Raw genomic sequence first — 19,824 nt, 5'->3', positions numbered from 1 at the left:
ATATGCCAAAGAATGAAGTGTGGAATCTGATTTGAGAAGCAAAATGTAAATAATGCTTAAAAAATATACAGATTCAGGGATGATTTTCTTCCCATTAACTCCCAGCCACCCAGTTGTAGATTGCACAATGACTTGGGTCATCCATACCCAAGGATGGAACAGACTTGTACTGGGACACACAAAACTCCAGGGAATCAAAATGTGCAGCTGTAGAGGTTCAGATTTACCCAGAACAAAATCTACATAATTTTACTTTAATTCCAAAAGTTTATTTTGTGATCACTGTGCACAGACATAGTTGATCACACACACTTGTGGTACTCATACAAACACCACACTGCAGTACCTCATTCCAACGTTACAGACAGGAGAAGAGAACGTGGCACCACACAACACTCGCTGGCAAACACACAGGATATAGACAATTTGATACATTCAACAAGAAAAACCAAATGATAAATTGCTGATATTTTCCATTTTATCCTCTCATTGCTGGAGAAACTATAGCAACACAACAATGGAAAAAAACTTTATGGAACAACTTGAAGAACAACACGAAACTCTCATTAGGGTCAGAGATGAGAAAGTTATTGCAGTACTGGCACATCTGAAACTTCCACAATGCAAGGCAGAGGACACTGCAGCCACCTTCCCTGGCCAGTGAGCAAAGCACCAGCTCAGTCTGGAGAATGGAATTGCTTCTACCTTATACCACAGGTGGCAACAAAACACTGGGGAGGTGTGGAACCATCATCCCATGGCTCATTCAGTCTGTAGCAGCTTTCTTTGCAGCCACACAGGAAGCGTGTGCCCATCTCAGGTAGGGCAAGAGGTGGGCAAATGGGATGGCAGAAGACAAAAACATGACCCCTTGTTGTTAATGTTGTACCAGCCCTCTGAGCTGTGTAACAGGAAATTCTGTTGAGCCATCTCTATCCACACATTCAGACCTAGGCTCCAAATGCAACTGTAAGCAACTGTAAGATGATTTTATTTTGTTGCAGAAGCCCCATAAAACTGCCATATCAGGTCATCATGATATTTAATTGAAGTTATCCATTTTTAAAAATGTCTATAATGAACATTAATGAACAGCACTAAGTGCTAAATTCTTCTAATTCTAATAATAATGGTTTCCAATCTTGCCACCTTGACTCAAACCAGATTACATCATACCATGTTAGTAGCCCTAACTGCAATGTAATTGTCAATCTGAATGAGAAGGTCTGAATTTGCCAGTCTCACCCTGCAGGCAGAAAAGGAAGAATTTCTTCCTAAAACTGTCTGGAGGGGTGGCATTCACACTCATTTTTTACATAGCCATTCACTTAGCAAGACTGATGTAACTCATGGAATAGGGAACTAAAGGCACTGAAAGATAATATTTTCATTTGCTATATATAAAATTTTGTAAGTGCTTATTAAACAGACATTTTTCTTCAGTTTTCTCCACAATTAGCTTCTATCTATGATTATCAGTTGGTATAATCCTGATTCACTCTCTCTCTTAATAGTAGCACCAAACTCATAAATTTTATTTTTTCATTCTTAATTCTCTTTCTCATATATATTTTCATTTTCTTACTGCTGTACCCCTATCCCAGTAAAAAAGCATAAATTCTGGCATAAAGGCTTACATCAATTTTTTTTTCTATTACCTAGTAGTAAAATTGCCCTATTAGGTCAGCTTACAATGTGTGCAGTAAATATGCCACATACAAATAAATCACAGTATAAAACGATATACATAATTTAGTAGTAACAGCTAAACATTAGGATCTCTGATTTTAATTTACAGTGTAATTTAAAGTGTAGAACAAAACAAAAACCAGCTTATCACTTGGGGAAATATGAAAAAAAACCCCAGATACTGGAAAACAATTCTCCATCTTGTGTGTGTATAAATATAAATATATAAATATAAATCATGGAATCACAGAATGGCCTGGGTTGGAAGGCACCTTACAGATCATCTAGTTCCAACCCCCACCATTGGCAATGACACCTTCCACCAGATCAGGTTGCTCAAAGCCCAGTTCAATCTGGCCTTGAACACTTCCAGGGATGGGGCATCCACAATGTCTCTGGTCAACCTGTGGCAGTGCCTCACCACCCTCACAGTGAAGAATTTCTTCCTAGTATCCAATCTCTATCTACCCTCTTTCACTTCAAAGCCACTAATATTAATTCATTAATTATTAAAATATATCTATACTTGGAATATATATATATATTCATATATGTATACATATGAATACATATGCAAATGTTCTTATAAAAAAACGCTCCAAATGTATGGGTTTCTGGATTAGTAAATATAACTTGTGGAAGCAGTTGGCTCTGCCTACATGCTGCACTTTCTTCTTTTGTCTTACTCCTACCTGAGAGCAGCTCTAAGACTTACTGACTTTTCATGTAAAACAGCTATTTAATTTAAAAGTGCTCATTACCCCTCAGCATCCAGGTACCTAGAAGGATCAAGAAAAACTATTATCAAAATTGCAAACTGCAAAGATGGTGTTCATTTTAAAAAAAGTCCCATGAATGGTTCACCTAACCACCAAGAGCCTGCTGAGTTTTCCTGTCATGAAATTAAGAAGTTTTACAAAGCACTAAACAGCTTAGAAACTTATTAATGTGAACTAGGCCTGGAGCTTCGGAATTTAATGCCCAAATAAAAATTAGTGTTTAAGTAAGAAATAGGCACCAAAATTCCTTTGGAGAGATCTGAGTGTTAAGAACTAACAGGTCTCAGAGAAATTTTGTCTCCTAAGACTTACTTTAAAAGGAATTTGAAAAGAAAAGCAAAAAACAAAAGAAAACAAAAAACCACAACCCCCTCCCAGCCCCCCCAAAAAATCAGAAACCCCCAACCCTTGGAACACTACATGTTTGATTTTTTGTCTTAATACTATGCCCTACACATACCACCAGAGTTTTCTCACTTCATCATGAGGTTTAGTTTTTTCTTTTCATAGTAAAGCTTCTGAGTCTATTCTTAAAAAATAAAATTATTTAAGTATATATCTTCAGAGAAATGCAGTGCCAACAAACCCAGAAACTATTACTATTACTAGTCAACAGGATTTGCAAGAGAGACAAGGAAACTCATCTGGACCCACAGCTGCCTGTTTGTGGTAAGGTGGGACATGTTCAGAAAATACAACTGAAGGTGAAAATAGCTGGAAAAGGAACGGGAGGTCAGGGAAGTGTCATGAGTCTTCTTTCAGTTCCTCAGTTCTCACATGCAACCTGAATGATATCTTGGGAAACGTGGAGAAATATATGCTGGTGACATTGCAGGTTCGCTTGCATTGATCCTTAGCAGACCCCCCCTGGGATCTCTTCCCTTTTCCCTGCTACCTCCTCCTCTTCCTGGCTACAGCACACACACCTCCCTGTGAGCACAGGGGGATGCTCAGCCAGCTGCTGCTCACAACCCTGGCTCCCCACTGCCACTTCACTTCTACAAGTCCATATTCCCCATCCCGCTCGCCACAGCACCAATTTCACAGGTGCCAAGAAAACCCTGTCTCTTATTTCTTTAATCAGTTGCTGCTACTCCATGCACTTAGTGCCATGGTCTAGTTGGATCAAGGATTGGACTTGATGATCTCAGAGGTCTTTTCCAAGCCAGTTGATTCCATAGTCCTGCCTCTCATTGCCTCAACCATCACCCCAGCTGCTAATGAATTTACCCATATTCACTTTAACCATATTCAAGGGGGAATCAGTTCATGATGCCACATAAAAAATACAGGTTGTTCACCACTATAAATGAAAAGAGCATGTTTGCCCTCATCCCATGAGAGAGTATCCTGATTTTACACAATCTCTTTTTTGGTTTCCCCATTGTCCACTGAAGATGTGAAGTCAGATTCTTGTTCTGCACTCGATTTCCTCTCCCCTGCATAGTGGTTCATTTCTTGCATTTCTAAAGTTACTTTATTCCTTTTGGCAAATGCCTGGCTGATCTCATGAAATGTCTTATTTTTTGTTTCAGGCAGGACAAAAAACAGGTAGGTCGCTCCCGCAAAGCAGATGGCAGCAAACACTAGGAAGCAGTAGGTCTGTAAACCAGCCTGTGAATAGAAAACAAAGGAGACATTCATGACAAAAGGGAAAAAAATCCAGAAGAAAGGCAACATCAGGAATGATTTTAAAGAAAAAATGGGGTGTATGGAGCAATTTTTAACCAAGCACGGTACATGCTGGCACTCGTTGCAAGTCAGAGTGCTGAGAAGTTCATAAAAATGCATGAATTGTTGGTTCTTCCAACACTGCCTGTGGCCTGTCGACAGAAAAGCAGGTTCCTGGCAAAGGCGTGTGGAGCTGCAATCTGGGCGATGCCGGGAGACACCAGACTGAGCTCAGGCACTGCGGGCACGGGGTGGCAGCAGGGCTCCTGAAATGGGCTCAACAGAGCCTGGAACTGCTGTGGCATTTGTGGAATTGAGGCAGATGTTTCACTGGGTTGTTCTGCACACCGCCTCACAATTCCTAGGTACAAAAACTGCTGCATGCTTCTGCAGTATTGGGCATCTGTACACAACCCATCGAAAAGCTGCCATTGCCAGGGGCACCTTCATCACTGTAGTTACAGGCTTTGAGATTTGCAAAATGAACAAGATAAAAAACCCAAATGGTAGACATTTGTATCACTCATAAGGTTATGGGAGCTTACAGCAGGAAAAAAGAAATCCCTAAAATGAGGTTACTTTCATGCTAGAAAGTGTAAGAATTAAGTGAAAACAAAGTACGGACCGTATTTTAATGTTTTGGATTTTACTTCACTGCAAAAATAAAGAGAGAAGGCACAAAGAAATTAATTTATAAATAGATTATAAAGGCTCCAACCAACTAATATGAGTTGTACTTCACTGAAACATAAATATTTCTTGCCTGGTGATTATTAAATCATTTCAAAAGCTTTCAGTTACCTTTCAACAGTACAGTTGTGAAAAAAATTTGATAATTACAATATTCAAGAAAGCTGTGCTTTGTTGAACTGCCAGCCTTTGAGGAAACCTCCCTTCCTCCTCTATAGATTTACACTCTGTTTTTGTCCTGAAACCAAAAATCCATTTGACTTTTAATAACAAGCCTGAATGAAACCAAAAAGGGTATCTCCAGCGCCAAAAATAAGGTGACCTTTCTGTGGTGCCTTGTGTGAACAGCAAACCCAAGGAGACCTGGATTCCTTGCACATCACCTCAGGTGTTGCAAGGCTGAGGTTACCCCAGGGAAAATCAGTCAGGACAGAGGAAGCAGATGTGGCTTCCTAAACATACGTGTTTATAGATGCCATTAGAGGTATGTAACTGAAACAATTAAGGCAGAACTAGACAATGATGCAACCCTGATTTTGCACATTTTTGTAACACACTCCCGTCATTGTTGGTTACACCAGCCCTACACTGCAGGCTGGTTTAGCTCCCTGCTTTGGGTGCTCATGGTGTATGCAACTCCCAGCATTACTTTTATGTTTCACTTGCTCAGTATACATTATACATGGTGTGCTAGAAGAACATCAATTCCTGTGTGAAACAAGAAACTAAAAATGTAAAAAACCTTTCCTGCAGCTGCTTTTTAATACCATGGCTGATTGCCAGCCTGCCTAGTTAAAGTGTTTTCTGTTTCTGTGGATAATTCACTACCTAGGTCAGCCTTTTAAATCCTGCCTGTAATAAGGAAAGCTGGAAATTGCATGCTCTGATATTGCCTATGGACTCTTGAGATCATCAAAGCTTTTTTGTTAAATTCTAGAAGCATGAAGTTCTGAGCAACCTGACAATCACAAGACAAACAGCATGAGTGATGTGGGGGGAAAATATTCTGGCATGGGAACAGATAGAACTTTCAAGCTTATACAGAGGCAGAAGCAAATGGATATAGTAGACAGGAAAAAATGATTTCACAGTGCCTCATAAATCATCCTGTTATGCTAAGAATTCAAATTTTACATCTGGATTTTCTGCATCTATAATTGTAGTTCAGCTGGATGGTAAAGTTTCAATCCAGAATCATGTTTTTCACTTTTTAAAATTTTACTGAATTAAATATTCTCCATTATGACAACGAACAATTAATGCCTCGAACAAATAAGCCTGGCAAACAAATGCAATAAGTTATCTGCATCTCTTGGTGGTGCAGCCACAACTTCGTTCCACCTTTTTTATCCCTCTTTATTTCTTTGCTGTCCAGGATCTAAATAAATTAGTGTTTATTATCTTTTTTGATTCACGTCTCTGTAAACCTTTTCTAATTGAACTGAACAGTCTCACGAGTGTGTGATTTATTTGCAATTATTTTACATTTATTGGTAATAAATATACTCTCCTTAATTTCTGCAATCCCTTAAGAAGTAGTCCTCAAGAACCTGAAGAACCTCTAAATGAATTTCCACAGAGAATAAGATAAAAATTAAATTTTGTTTTAAATCCTACAAGTGGAGATTATAGGATTTATACAAGACTGTCACTTGTGCCAGCAGGATTTGCCCAACGAAGCCGTAATTCCCAGATAGCAGCACTGCAGGGTGTTGCACACAAAGCCCTTTTCTCACCAGCCAGTCTTCAGTCACAGTATTTCCTTAAGGCTGGTTATTATATTACACTCACAGGGAAGGAAACCACTTGTATTCATAAAACTTTTGTAACTCATTCAGAGTTCAACTCGTATCACCCAAACCTGCATTTGGCACAGAAGAACATCACATGTTAGTTAAATTACTCGTTATAAGCACAAAACCTTCTACCTGCACTGCACACTGATAAAGGATGTAGGACAGAAGTACAGGATAAAGTGGAAGGAAAATGTTAAATCACAAATCCTAACTCAGTAAAAGCCCTTAGCGGGACATGAGTGGCATACAGTTCAGCCTAGATGTTTAATTCATTTTTATCTATTTCTGATATATTTTGAATTGCCTGGTGGTGGAGGAAAGATCTGAGGGGTTGGAACAAGCAGTAGATTGGCCAAAGCATATTGGATGTGCCCATCAGGGGGTTCAGAAGGTAAGATAATGTGATGGAAAAACATTAAATGCTGAGTTATTGAACAACGGCTACTACAGAACAGGTACTGATACACAGATCTGACAGAAAAATGGATCTGTCTTCGTTCCATGAAATGACTATACTTTCTCTTATTTATGTTATATTAGATATTATTCGTATTATGCCCAAGAAACCTGTATCCCTCGTTTATTCTTTGACATCTGTAACCTCCATAGTCTCCTAACTAATCCATAGTCTCTCTTATTTTACTCCTTCCAACTGTGTAGAGATGAGACTCTCCTGCTGCTACTCTGGAACTAAAACCCCAGAGTTTTACTGATCTTGAGCTGGGGTGGGAGTAAAAAAACTGAGTAAGAACTTCAACTAAAGTCTTCCGTGACTAAGTCCAGATATGCTGCAACTCTGTGTGTTTGGGCCAACAGATGTGGTCTCAAGATTCTTTTCTGACACGTGCACTGTCAATGACACAAGAATAATGACAACGTGTATGATAAAATTTAAAAGGTAAATATTGTTTCTATGCTCTGTGACATTTCGCTAACTACATGGGGTTGAAGCCTCAGCGTTCAAAAACTTGAATACTTGTATCCACCAGAAGAGTAACTTGACTCCTTAACAAAATATACCACACCCAAGGGTTAAAAGCCGAAGGGAATGGCAGGGGAAGAAGCAAAGGCAAGCCAATTCTGAATGGAAGTTGTAACTAACCACACAATGAATACAAGGGAAGTATGCGGTTTCTGCTACTTCTGTTTTCTCACGTAAGGACAGGTTACTTCCTCACACTCAGTTCCCAGCAGGAGCAGCATCAACCCCGGCCACGTGAGAAGCACTGAGCCAGCCCCATCCATGCCCCCCTGCCACATCCATTCGGGCAAGTCTCTTCAGACAACCTGTTCTGTTCAAGTTCAGAACACGCTGCCACCTTCACAAAGCTGCTTCTCCTCCCCCAACACCAGAAAGGCTTGCCAGAGCTAGGAACACATTTTCTTAGCAAGACCTGAAGGCATGATTTTACATGCACCATGAGAAACCCCAGGGTCAGAAGGAAGACAGAATAAAGCGCTACAACACTCTGTGCTTTGCAGCCATTTTCATCTAACATTTCCTTAAGCATGACCTCCTGCAGGAACATCCAAGGTTCAAAGGTGCCTGAAGTTTCAGGTGGTTTCCTAAATAACAACAGCTCTGTCTCTTGATAGATAACCATGCAGAGCCAAGGTCAGATACACAGGCGAAGATCGTTGAAAGACCAGGCTTCCAATGGGTTACTGAAGGTCACCTCCCCTCCAGGGAGGGCAAGAGAACAGCACACACTTATTGATGCAATCTCCTGAGGGAAGCACCTAGTTACTCAGCAGGCTAATAAAACCTCTTCAAAGCAGGATTTACATTGGATTTTTCAAGGCTGATGAGGGCTGTTGTTATACAGGATATTTAATAGTTAAACATAAACTTTTAAATGCTTCACTTTCTATTTGCATACCAGCCTTCTAAGGAGACCATTTAAAACACAGCATTTCTGCAAATGTCCAGCCAGCTGAATCCTGAACTACTCACTTTTATTTTCTCTTCTATCTTCTCTTTTCTGCAGCTTATCAAGGCTTTGCATTTGTCAAAAAAAAAAAAAAAAAGAAAAAAAGAAAAAGGAAAACCAAGAAGTGATTTACCTAAGACACACATACTATTACCACAAAAAAGCATCAAAGGTGAAGGAGTTGGACAACCCCTCAAATCAGACTGCAGACATGGCAAGCAATCAGGCCTGACTTTGAGGAGGATTAGATATAGCTGCATAAGGAAGGTATATGATTAAGTAGGTGCAGCTCTGCCACATTCTCACAAGGAAAAGGTTAACAAATATATTCCCAGCTTGTGTGGGGCTGCTACGCACATTAGGCAGAATGTACAGGCATTTCCTCCACCTTCCTTTAAATAAAATGGTAAAGAATACTTGATTTTTGCTATTGTGAACTGACTTTAAGTGCCCAGAATGATCAAGCAAAAGAGTTCACTTTTTTCAAGCTAAAAAGTAAACTAAAACAAATAAAAACCCTAACATTGAAATGATCAGATTTCTGATTTTGATTTCAAGAACCCAACACTTTGCCACTTTTAAAGTCATCTAGCTGAGAACAGTCTTCCTGCTAATAGCTTGCATGCTGTGAACACCATAGTCTGGAAAAATCTAAAAGTAGTTGAGAGGAACATCATGACGTGCTATTTAATGATGGCTGCTTACAGACTTTACACATTCTGTAGCAAAGGTTAAATTCTAAGCAGGACTGTGATACTGGAAACAGCAAAATAGATATTCTAGGGCAGATATAGCAAAATTAATGAGCAAATCAAAAAATTCTGAATCAATTTAACAAACTTAACACATTAATATTTTTAAAACAGAACTTCTGGCAAATGCCAGATGTGATCCTAAATTCTCAGCTTGCAATGTCACAGCCCCTTGGCACAGGCAATGGGTGCTTGCATTTGGAAGTTGCCATGAAGATTAGAATTATGAGATGGGGGTCAAACAGGATATTGAAGTGTTGAGGTCAAATGATAATGGTTAGATGTCTTACAAAAATGATCAGCAGCAAAACTGTTATTCATGTAGGCATTCAACTTGACTTTGCTTTGAATTGATATAGTCCAGTGAAACAAATGGATGAGAGAGTATGTGTCCTTTACCCCTTGTCCTTCTTCAGTTCCAGACACAATTTAAGGTTCTGCTGAAAGTGCAGGACAATGAAGGACAGAGCACTAAAGTATAATGTATGAAACATATTTTCTAAGTAAAAAATAGATACATTTTTAGACATGAACTGCAATTTCAATCACGACCCTCACACATTCACTATCTCCTCATAAAAAAGTTAACAGATCCTTATATTTTATACCTGAAGTGGGTTGCTTCTAATTAAGAGCATTTTTTTCTCACATCTAATCTTCTGATAGCCTACATTTCATTTTCTCATCTTTGAGGGGAACTTTAGCCATTTACCTTAATATGGGGGCACTGTAGTTAATTTAAACATCTGATGTATTTGAAAAAGTTTAAAATAGCTTGGCTGAGGGAATCTATGCATAGGCTTCTGTGAACACCCTTGTTATTCAGATTCTTATACTGCATAATAGAAAAAGTCAAGGGATATTATTATGCAGTAAAGAAATAATAAGGAAAACCAAAAGACAATCTTGCTGAGTAAATGACACTTGAGGCATGAGAAGGAAAATATCAAGTGTAAAAATAAGGAAGAAATAGAGCAGAAGTACAGGAGTGCCTCCTGAAACAAGTATAATGACTAAAAATCTAATGGAACAACCTGGAATATAAGATAAGAATACATTAGCATGTAATGAAAATAACACGTGAAATTATTTAATTATTACTGTTTAGTAAATCTTTGTATTTACACAATACATTACAAAAAGTGAACAGAACCTCTTTCTAGATAAAATGTAATTCATGGTCCCGCTACACCATTGGATTACAGAAATCTGTCCCTCCAAACTTACCATTAATGAAGAGTACTAGTTTAACACAAGCCTATTCTGCTGCACCAGAGGTTTTCCAGACTTTTAGATTACACTTTTCTGCTGATGTCCCCTCTGCCTGCTTCAGCTCATTGCACCTATATACATACATTCTAATTTCTGATTTATCAAGTGTCCCTGGTCAAACCTCAGCACCTCAAATTGGTAGTTATGAGGGCTGGAAAAGTAGCTACATTTAATTTTTTTAAAATTTTTTTTTTTGATTTGTCAAAAATTTATTCGTATACTAGCTTTTCAGTATTGTCTGTACATTTTAATGTATGACTCAAGGCACAGTTTTATTATATTTATCTACAGATGGTTGAAGGGCAAAAATCTAGGCATTCAAATTAGTTAATTGGTGACATTTGGAGAAGTAACTACTGGTTGATTTTTTTAGTAACTCTAAAGTTAACAGATTTGTTTCTCAAACATTTTTGATAATTTTGTGGAAGGACACCAATGATCAAAAAAATGGCTACTGTTTCTCAAGCAATCAGGTTAGTATTTAAATACTTAGACAGGATTAGGCATTCATTCTGTGAATGAATTTTAAAGGGTTTTTTTCCTGGTTTAGATTTATAAAATGAGCTAAGAAGAAGATATTGCCTTCCTGTAAAGAAGAGGATATTACCTTTCTGTAAAGAAACAGGTGACTCATAAAATGAATTTTGAGAATAAGGTTGACTGAAATAGAAAAAAGGGAAAGCTTGGAAAAGAGATGTTCTAGTTTGATCTTGTGAAAAAGCTTTAAAATCAAAGTCTGAGTAACACTGCTTTCATCTCAAGGTGCAAACTCTAAACTTTTTCTCTTTTTTATGTTCAAAAAAACCAAAAAAAACCCTTCAAGCCAGAAATATAATTTACCTTCATTAAAAATAAACTGGTTAATTTTGTAATCACAAAATAGGATATTTTTATGACACATAATGATAAATTCCCCAAGGCTACTTCATTTGGATGCAAAATCATTCAAAAAGCTTTAATATGCACATGGAAAATTAGAGAATGTAGTTTTCCTTTTTATTTGAATTTACTGAGGGTCTTTTTAAACAGTTCTCACCAGGTGATCTGTCAGGTAGGATTAGTAGGACAAGAAGGGAGTGTTGAGTACCTGAATGAAAGGGAAGAGCAGTCCGACTGCAAAGTTGGAGAGCCAGTTGACTGTTCCAGCTATCATGAATGCAGCTGGCCTCTGGGACTGCTGGAAAAACTCTCCAGTGAGGACAAATGGAATCCCACCTGAAACACAGAGTCCAACAATACAGTGGTTTTAGTAAACTCCCCCTGCCATCAGCAGTTTGACTTACAGAGATGAATGTGCTCTGTGTTGCACACCTCCGTTACCAGCATTGCTCTGCAGCTCTGTGCTCAGGTGTATGCAGGGGCTTCTGAGACAGTAACATGTGATTTGTCAAAATCATATTTCAGAGAAGTGACACTTCTCTCTTTCATGCCATAACATCTCATGTTTTACATTCTTTTCAGGGATGGCAAGCAGGTAACAGAGCAGTGAATCCACACAACTGCTTCCAGAGTACTATATGACCTGCTGTTTAGTAAAAATAAGAATGCTTGTTTCTACTAAAATGCTTGAAATTCTGAAAATTCAGAAATACTCCAAAATACTTTTAGACCTTAACAGTTGGGAAGATGGCTCCAAAGAAACTAAACAGTATTTTTTTAACAATTATTACCCATTTTATTTCAGCAATAAAAAAGACAAAACATTTGCATCTCTCTGAGTGTACTTGTCATTGATGCTTATTTAATACATTCTCCTACTAAGATACACTGCTGGCACTTCTGGCAAGGTCTGTTTCTCCCATCAGCCAAGGACTCTGACCTCCATAATAACAAGTTCAGCTTAATACCACATTTGTCACTCATGTTTCCTTCCACTTAGGCAGTGGACTATTTTGTACAGCACTGGCATATTGCTAGCCTGACAGTAACCCCTAGGGAGTAGCTGTCTAGTAGATGGAAGTCTCAATTTATGATCTTTGGCTTCTTTCATTCCCACTGGATATTTCAATAGAAATATTTCTATTTTTAGAGAATAAAACATGGATTGTATTTGCTGATTGGCTACATATTTCAGTTAACATTACATATTAGACATGTATCTACTTGCAGAATTGTCTCACTACGGTTTGGAGAACTGTAAACCTAGTAACATCAGCATTCTGCCTCTACCAGTTTCTACCTCTAGGTCCTCATGTGTGCTGGTATTACCTATTACCATTTAGCTTTGTAGGCAAAATCCATGTACACATGTATTACATAAGTCCTTTCTCTGTTTTAAGCATTTTAACAAGTTAGTGTGAACAATCAAAAATATACTTATAGAAGAATTTACTCTCAAAAACCTCTGTAACAATCCTGATTTACAAAACATATATGAATTACAATGAAAACACCACCAAAGACTTATCCAACCACTGGTTCTTCTCCTTGCGTGTCCTTGCTTGATCTATATGCTCATCTTTTACACAGCCCTTACTCTTGGACATATGTGAATACATCTCTAAGTGCATTATAGCAATGCATTGCCCCTTGTGCTCTATAGCACTGAGCTTAAACACACGCACCAGAAGCTGTCCTACGAGCAGTGTGAGATAGGCACTTATAAACACAGAACATGACGTGAAGATGACGCGTTATCAGATATTCTTTCATTCCACATCTTTCAGATGCAGAGACCATGAATATGTGCATAAAAGAAAGGCAATGTGATGCAGCAAACAGCTGTTCTCTCTCATGAGCTAATGTGACTTTTTGTGAGAACATATCTGAAGTATTAGAAAAAGCTTCAACTGAACTTTCTGTCCCAAGGACTGCCAGTACAGATTACACCAAAAAAGTAGAGAGCAAACAAATGTATTTACTCCTACTTTATACATAGGAAACTGAAATATGGATAGTTTAAGCCTTCCAAACTGCACCTTTGTGTCTTTCTACAAGACATACGTAGTATCAGAATTCTGTGACTAAAAAAATTAACCTCTCTCCTCTGAACATGTAGAATAAGCAGCTGAACATCCATAACTGAACAAAATTCAAGCAACATTTGGTCTAGCAATCCTTGATGGCTTCCACTGGCCATCCTATCATATACTTTGGACTTGATTCAAATGGCAGCAGTCACACATCTTCTGTCAGCATCTGCTTTAGGTCTCAAATGCCATGAGGTAGCAGTTTTCCAGGACCCTTACCCCTTGCTGAGAGGAACTGAAGGACTAGAAACACAGAAATCATGTAAGATGACTTATTTATGATCATTTATTCTGTCATGCCTTTGCTGTAGGACAATCTACAGAGGTGTTGCTGTTCTTGTCAGTATAATAAAAAATACTGTTGGAAAATGCAGTTGGAAAAATACACATTGTACAAGAGAGGAAAAAAGCCAGAGGCAGAAAAAAAAAAAAAAGAAAAGTACAAAAGAACAGAAACTTCTCAGAAAGTATAAATATTATGGAAATGAAAATGCATGGGCACTATCTTGGAAAAGGGTCCTTGAAAAGGTTCCTTGAAATTCCAATGTAATTTCTAAGAACATATTAATCATCACTAACTTTCAAAAGTTCTGTGGAGGAATGGGAAAGCTGGCACAGACAGACCTCCTGAGTTTCTCATGGCATAGACAGGCCTATCCACAGCATCACAAAATAAAGTCAGTTTCTGTGGAGGGATGACTTAAAAAGGTCACATGGATGAACCAAGGAGCCTGAAAAGCAATACTTGAGTTATGTGAAAGACAGGTCAGGTCTAGAAACATGAGAAACTGGACGAAGCCAGGCCATTGCTGTGTATTGCTATACACCTGGAAGAGCACAGACTTGACCTTAGGAGGATGAAGAGGAGGGCATGTGAATGCCTGCCAAGGACCATACCACTGTGAAGAACACACTCTGCAACTGAGTGAAGTGGAAAAAGAAATTTGGATGAGGCGAAGGAAAGATGAGTTTAAGACACAGCCAGTGAAGGCACCTGAGATCAGCTGAGCCTACAACCCCAGGATTCCATGCTCAGCCATTTCAAGCTGTCAGAGACGTGCTCAAGGTCTTCCTTCCTCCTGGAACTTACTGTTCTTTGAGATACAAATCTGAGTGCATGGGGTCGAAAGAAGCTCTGTTATGCTTTGAGTGCATAAGTTGGATCTGGGCTGCAGAAATCACAATATTATGGCATCTTACCAACCACTCCTTACAGAGTCAGTCTCTGTGCAAGGCACCCTGTATAATCACTAGGCCAGATGGGTCCGTACTGGCCTCTGTTCAAACGTGGATGCTTGGAAACCACTGCCAAAAGCAATCCAACCAAACCACTGTATTTTTGGAACAGTCTTTAAACACTTTTTCATGAGTTTTGCAGCTTTAAAGTGTATTTGAATGTGGGTGAAATAATTCACTGAAAAAGCTACCTGACGATCTTTCTCATGAAGGATGAACCTGGCATTGGCATTTCCCCTGGAAGGCTTTCCAAACAATTTTAGCTTTATTTTAGCTCTGATCACAGAATCAAAATTGTGTATTAAGATTTCCTGTAGGAGTTTTTCAGCAAGGAAGCTTCCAAACAAGAATTTAAAGAGGATGCATTGACCCCATAATTATAGTGATTAATTTCTAATACTTTGTTCTTTTCAGCATTGCAGAGAATATAATGGAAGAAGCTCTTAACATACTGCAGTGGCAGTAAAGAAAGATTGTTATACCTGTTAGCAAACTACATCTATTGGAAACTACAAATGTCTTATTGCAGGACTTGTATATCAATAAGCTGTTTAATGAAAGGAGATTAAGCACATGACACAATTAGACATGAATAAATACTTCTGAATCTGTGTATTTTATTAATTTCTCTTTGTAATTAGTCTAGTGACATAGAATCAGTGTCATGTACTGGTAAAAATCCAAGCTCTCTACCCCGTATTCTTTATGTATGAATTTGGAATGTTAGAACAAAAAATTATTCTTGGTATCCATACTACAGATTTTCAAATATTATTTAAATATACAAAAGTATCAACATATTTTCTTACGAAAAATGAAGTACACATATTTACCATTTTGTTCAGTGAGCATTTACAAATAAATACTGCTTAGCAGAAGTTACATGAATCAGTGCAAAAATCTGAAAACAGAAAGCATGAAAAAGGGAGGAAAATGCTGAACTCCTCATTCTATTTTTATCTAGTACCTAAGTGGAAATTGAAGTTATGGTTATATATATGATTTATGAAAGGAGACCATTAAAAGAATAAATGCCTAATACAAACCAAGGAGATTTATTACAGTGGTAAATCACCTCTAAAGGTTCTGGAAACTTTGTGCTCTAAGAACCAATAAGGAGAAAGGAACTCTATCCCTGAGCTAGCAGCTCATCTTTCAATACCCACCCAAGACAAACCTCTGTGTGTTCAGGCAGTGGCAGCCAGAGGGCGTCCAGTCCCACCAGCAGGACCACCCATGGCCACCCAGCCTTGTGACCCCCTGCACGACTCAGCACCCCAAATCCTGCCCATACAGGAGGCAGTCTGGGAATCCCAAGAGTCTGATTAGGGCAAGAGCCCCCAGACCTTCCAATTCCATGCTTTGAGAGGAATCTTCAAAGGGAGATGCTTCGAGAAAACAGACAACTACTTTGCAACAATGTTCCCCCAAATGTTTTTTGGGGGAAAAATAAGTCTGTGCAGCTCTAGATATGATCAAGCAAAATGGCTTTTGTCTGCAAGGCAAGGCATGTAGGGAAGGCTGGTATATCCTAATAGGGTTGGAAGATAAAGTACTGTCTCAATTAAAGGTTTTGCTATTTGTAAGTGCTCTCTAGAGTGCAACTGTGGGAAAGAAGCAATGAAAGTGAGGCAAAAATCCTGGAAGATAACTGCTGGAAAAACAACTCAATATTCTTCAGTGAGAGAGCAAAAGGCTGTTAGTTTCCAGCCAGAGCCTAGCTATTAAAAAACCCCAAACAAACAAAAAAACCCCCAACCCAACCAACGAACAAACTCCCCAAAAGTCCATGTCAAATCCCATAGGAAAATATGCTGCAGGAATACTGCCAGTGAGGGATGCAATGCAACTACTGAGTTTCTTCCATCTCTGTGGGTCTAAAGATAGGAGAAGAATTTTGCAAAATGCGTATCTCAGTCTTTATAGAGGAGTTCTGTCACCTGTTGAGATTATTTTAACTTGTACTTTGAATTTGATAGAATAATGAGCCACCAAATCACAACATTAGTCAGATATGACAACTGTATTGCCCAGCTAATCCCGCTGAGAGAACTGGGAGCAGAAGATGTGATAGAGATGTACTGAGTCACAGCTTCGCACTACAGACTCTGCTATCTCTCTTTAGCTCTTCTCCACAGGAGAATTAAGCAAAACAGGCACTTTGCTCGTGGAAAAGGTATAGTTCATTAACCACATTGATTTGAATCTTTTCTGCCTTAAAGGCTGCTTGGATAAAGAACATTTAAAGCTATGTCAGTCTATAGCAAACCAAAAGTACAAACCACAAGATCAAATTAAAATACACAAATAATACAAAATCTTAGAAAACCCAATAATATAATAATTAGTACCTATAATTATTAAAATATTTTTAATACAATATTGTGTGAAAGACTTATTACATTGATTAACTGCCCTTTGGTTTAGCATCTATAAAACCTGTTATTCTAACAGCATATAGAAGGATTGGAGGTATTCTGAACTTTGTTACTGCAAAGCAGCCCAGTAGTATCATTCAGGGTAAATTAAAAAAACCAAAATAAGCAATGGTGCAAACCAAAAATATTGATATGCTCTGTCATAAAATCATTAGCACAAATGTTATTTCTTGGTTCTCAGGTAATTTACACTAAAATGGTTGAAATACAACAAGGCTATTACATAAAAAAACCACACAACATTCTTCCTAGGTCCATTAGGCAACTATTTCTACTGCAGATATTCCCTGCAACTTTGTAATGCAAAAGACACAAGAATACACTTATCTGAACCATATGATAATTTCCTCTTCAGTGAAATTCTTGTCCTCTTGAATATTAACTAGTGCATTTTCCTATATTTTTTATTTCCATAAGTCAGTGCTCTGAAGCACAATTTTATGAGCAGTCCTTCACTGACTGAATCATTTTTCTCTGAAAATCTGTTCAATGAAGGCAAAATATTTACTGAACAACTGGTGAACCCAAACAATTTCAGTACTTTTAAGATATTGCTTTTTACATGAGCTATAACAATTCCATTTTAAATACAGCTGTTTCCTAGAAGCCTGAGGAACGTATTTATTTTTTCGTAGCTTTTCCTCTTTTGCCTTTTTTATTGTAAGAAAAACCAGCAGTGCTTAGGCCATTCTACCAAATTTTGGACAAAATAAATACATTCTTTTTTTGTTGTTTTGGTAACACTTTCAATCTATTGGGGTATTTGGTTAAATTTTTTTGTTTGTTTTTTATTGTTGCTGTTTGATTTTTTTTGTGTAGGCTTTTGTTTGTAGAAACTGAACATCAACATTAAATTTCTGTTGTGGTACTTAGAAACATTTCTTTTTGCTTCGCAATTATAATTTGGCTTAGCTACTGAAGAATAAAATACAATTATAAATACACTCAACTTGTAACTACATGTAAATAGTCTTTTAAACATTTCTGCTATATTTTCAGACTCACTTCATCACATCACAACCCTAATTACAGCCCAGCTTTCTGTTCTTTTATCTGAATGTGAGGAAAAAATTTTTACTGAGCTATGAGTCTTCATGATAGAATTAAATTTATAGTTACTCTCAGTAATGGTGATGATTAACATAATTTCTCTTCATATTGCATTGTATATCTTTGCATTGTTAAAAACAATTATCTCAATGACAAGTACCACGATGAGAGTTTTTACTTCAATAATAGCATAGAAGTGTCCCTTATGTATTCTCCCACTATAGAGATGGCAGTATTGTGGAAATGCCTGAATTAAAGACTCACAAGTGTGTTCAGTCCTAGGTAAGAGAAATATTCATACAGTTGCATCCCTATGTCAGGACTGAAAAGGAAAAATCCCAACCCTTATCTAGTCTAGGCTTATTAGTTCTACAATAATCTTCTGAAAGAAATGAAAAGCCATCAGATGTGATTTCCCTGTCAGCAATTCAGGTTGACAGTCCATTAGTACAGAATGCTGCTGATTGTGAACCTATGAAAGCTAAAACAGTCTTGAAAACTCAGTGTGGCATGTCAGGTTTTCCTCATGAAATATTTTAACAAACAAATCAATCATACTAGCAGTGCACAGTTTATGTCATTGTGTAGCTGCCCTCATCCTGAAGGGCCCCAAGAGTAAAAATAGTGGACAAAATTTTCAGAGAAGCCGGGACTGAAGAGTTCTCCCTGTCCTTCTCCTGTTTAAGATGGGTAACAGACCATGTCTTCACTTTTTTTGTTTATGATTTCTGGAAACTGTTGGAAGTTTTTAGGACACATGGCCTGAAATGCCAGTAATTAAAGAATCTGGCTGCTGCCACAAGGTGGTAGACAGGGTATGAAAAGAAGTAGATGTAGAACTAATGAATGTAGGACAAATAAAAATATTTTATTTTCCTTACTGTGGCTGATAACCAAAACAAATTTGGCAAATAGCAGTATCTATTTGCTACCAAACAAAAGGAAAAGGAGGTGAGTCATAAGAAGCCCTTTGATTAGAAGTACCAGCTTGAAGAAAGAAAGCGACAGTCTTCCTGTGAAAAGATATAAGCCTTCTTTCTGATGAAACTCAGAAAGAAGTATCCAAAGGCATAACAGTGTTCCCAAAAAAGTGAAGTTTCTGGAGTAGGACAGATAACATCTGGAGATTCAAAGAAAACAACTGCTTACTCGGTCAAACTGACACCATCTGACTACCCTTGGTCATGCAGTTGTCCTTCTGACCTATTTTTTGCTCTGGAAGTCTCTTACTAGTCTCTTAGTTATTTAGCTTTCTATGCAGTATGTTGGCTACCAAGAAACACTGTATAGACCCTAGACCAACTTTAATTGTAACATAAAACTAATAAACTTTTGCATTTAGATTGCAGCTATGGAGCTTAGCCAGAAACAGATGAGACAAACAGAGAACTTTTCTTTGCTGTGCACGGTGCCTGGGCATAAGGAAAATAAAATATTTTTATTGCCTTACATTCATTAGTTCTACATCTCCTGTTATATAAATTTATTAGTTTGCACTTTTGTAAGTATAAATATTTTATACTAATTCACAGAAGAAGCAGTATATTTTTT

The 19,824-nt window shown here is 37.8% G+C and overlaps 1 protein-coding gene across 4 annotated transcripts in view; it reads right to left on the bottom strand.

The window, feature by feature from the left end:
- Positions 1-247: 247 nt before the first annotated feature.
- SLC2A9 (solute carrier family 2 member 9) overlaps positions 248-19,824 on the bottom strand; it is a 105,308-nt gene continuing 85,731 nt past the window's right edge. For all 4 annotated transcript variants that reach the window (XM_064653233.1, XM_064653235.1, XM_064653234.1 and 1 more), the window contains 2 exons: positions 11,668-11,795; positions 248-4,082 (listed from right to left, as the gene is read on the bottom strand). In XM_064653233.1, coding sequence (XP_064509303.1) covers positions 3,825-4,082; positions 11,668-11,795 — 386 coding nt within the window. In that variant the 3' untranslated portion in view covers positions 248-3,824. The remainder of the gene's footprint in view (positions 4,083-11,667; positions 11,796-19,824) is intronic.

This window comes from Pseudopipra pipra, chromosome 4 (assembly GCF_036250125.1).
Source record: "Pseudopipra pipra isolate bDixPip1 chromosome 4, bDixPip1.hap1, whole genome shotgun sequence".
NCBI lineage: Eukaryota > Metazoa > Chordata > Aves > Passeriformes > Pipridae > Pseudopipra > Pseudopipra pipra.
Note: the sequence above shows the minus strand (reverse complement) of the source record. Positions and strands in the feature narration are given on the sequence as shown.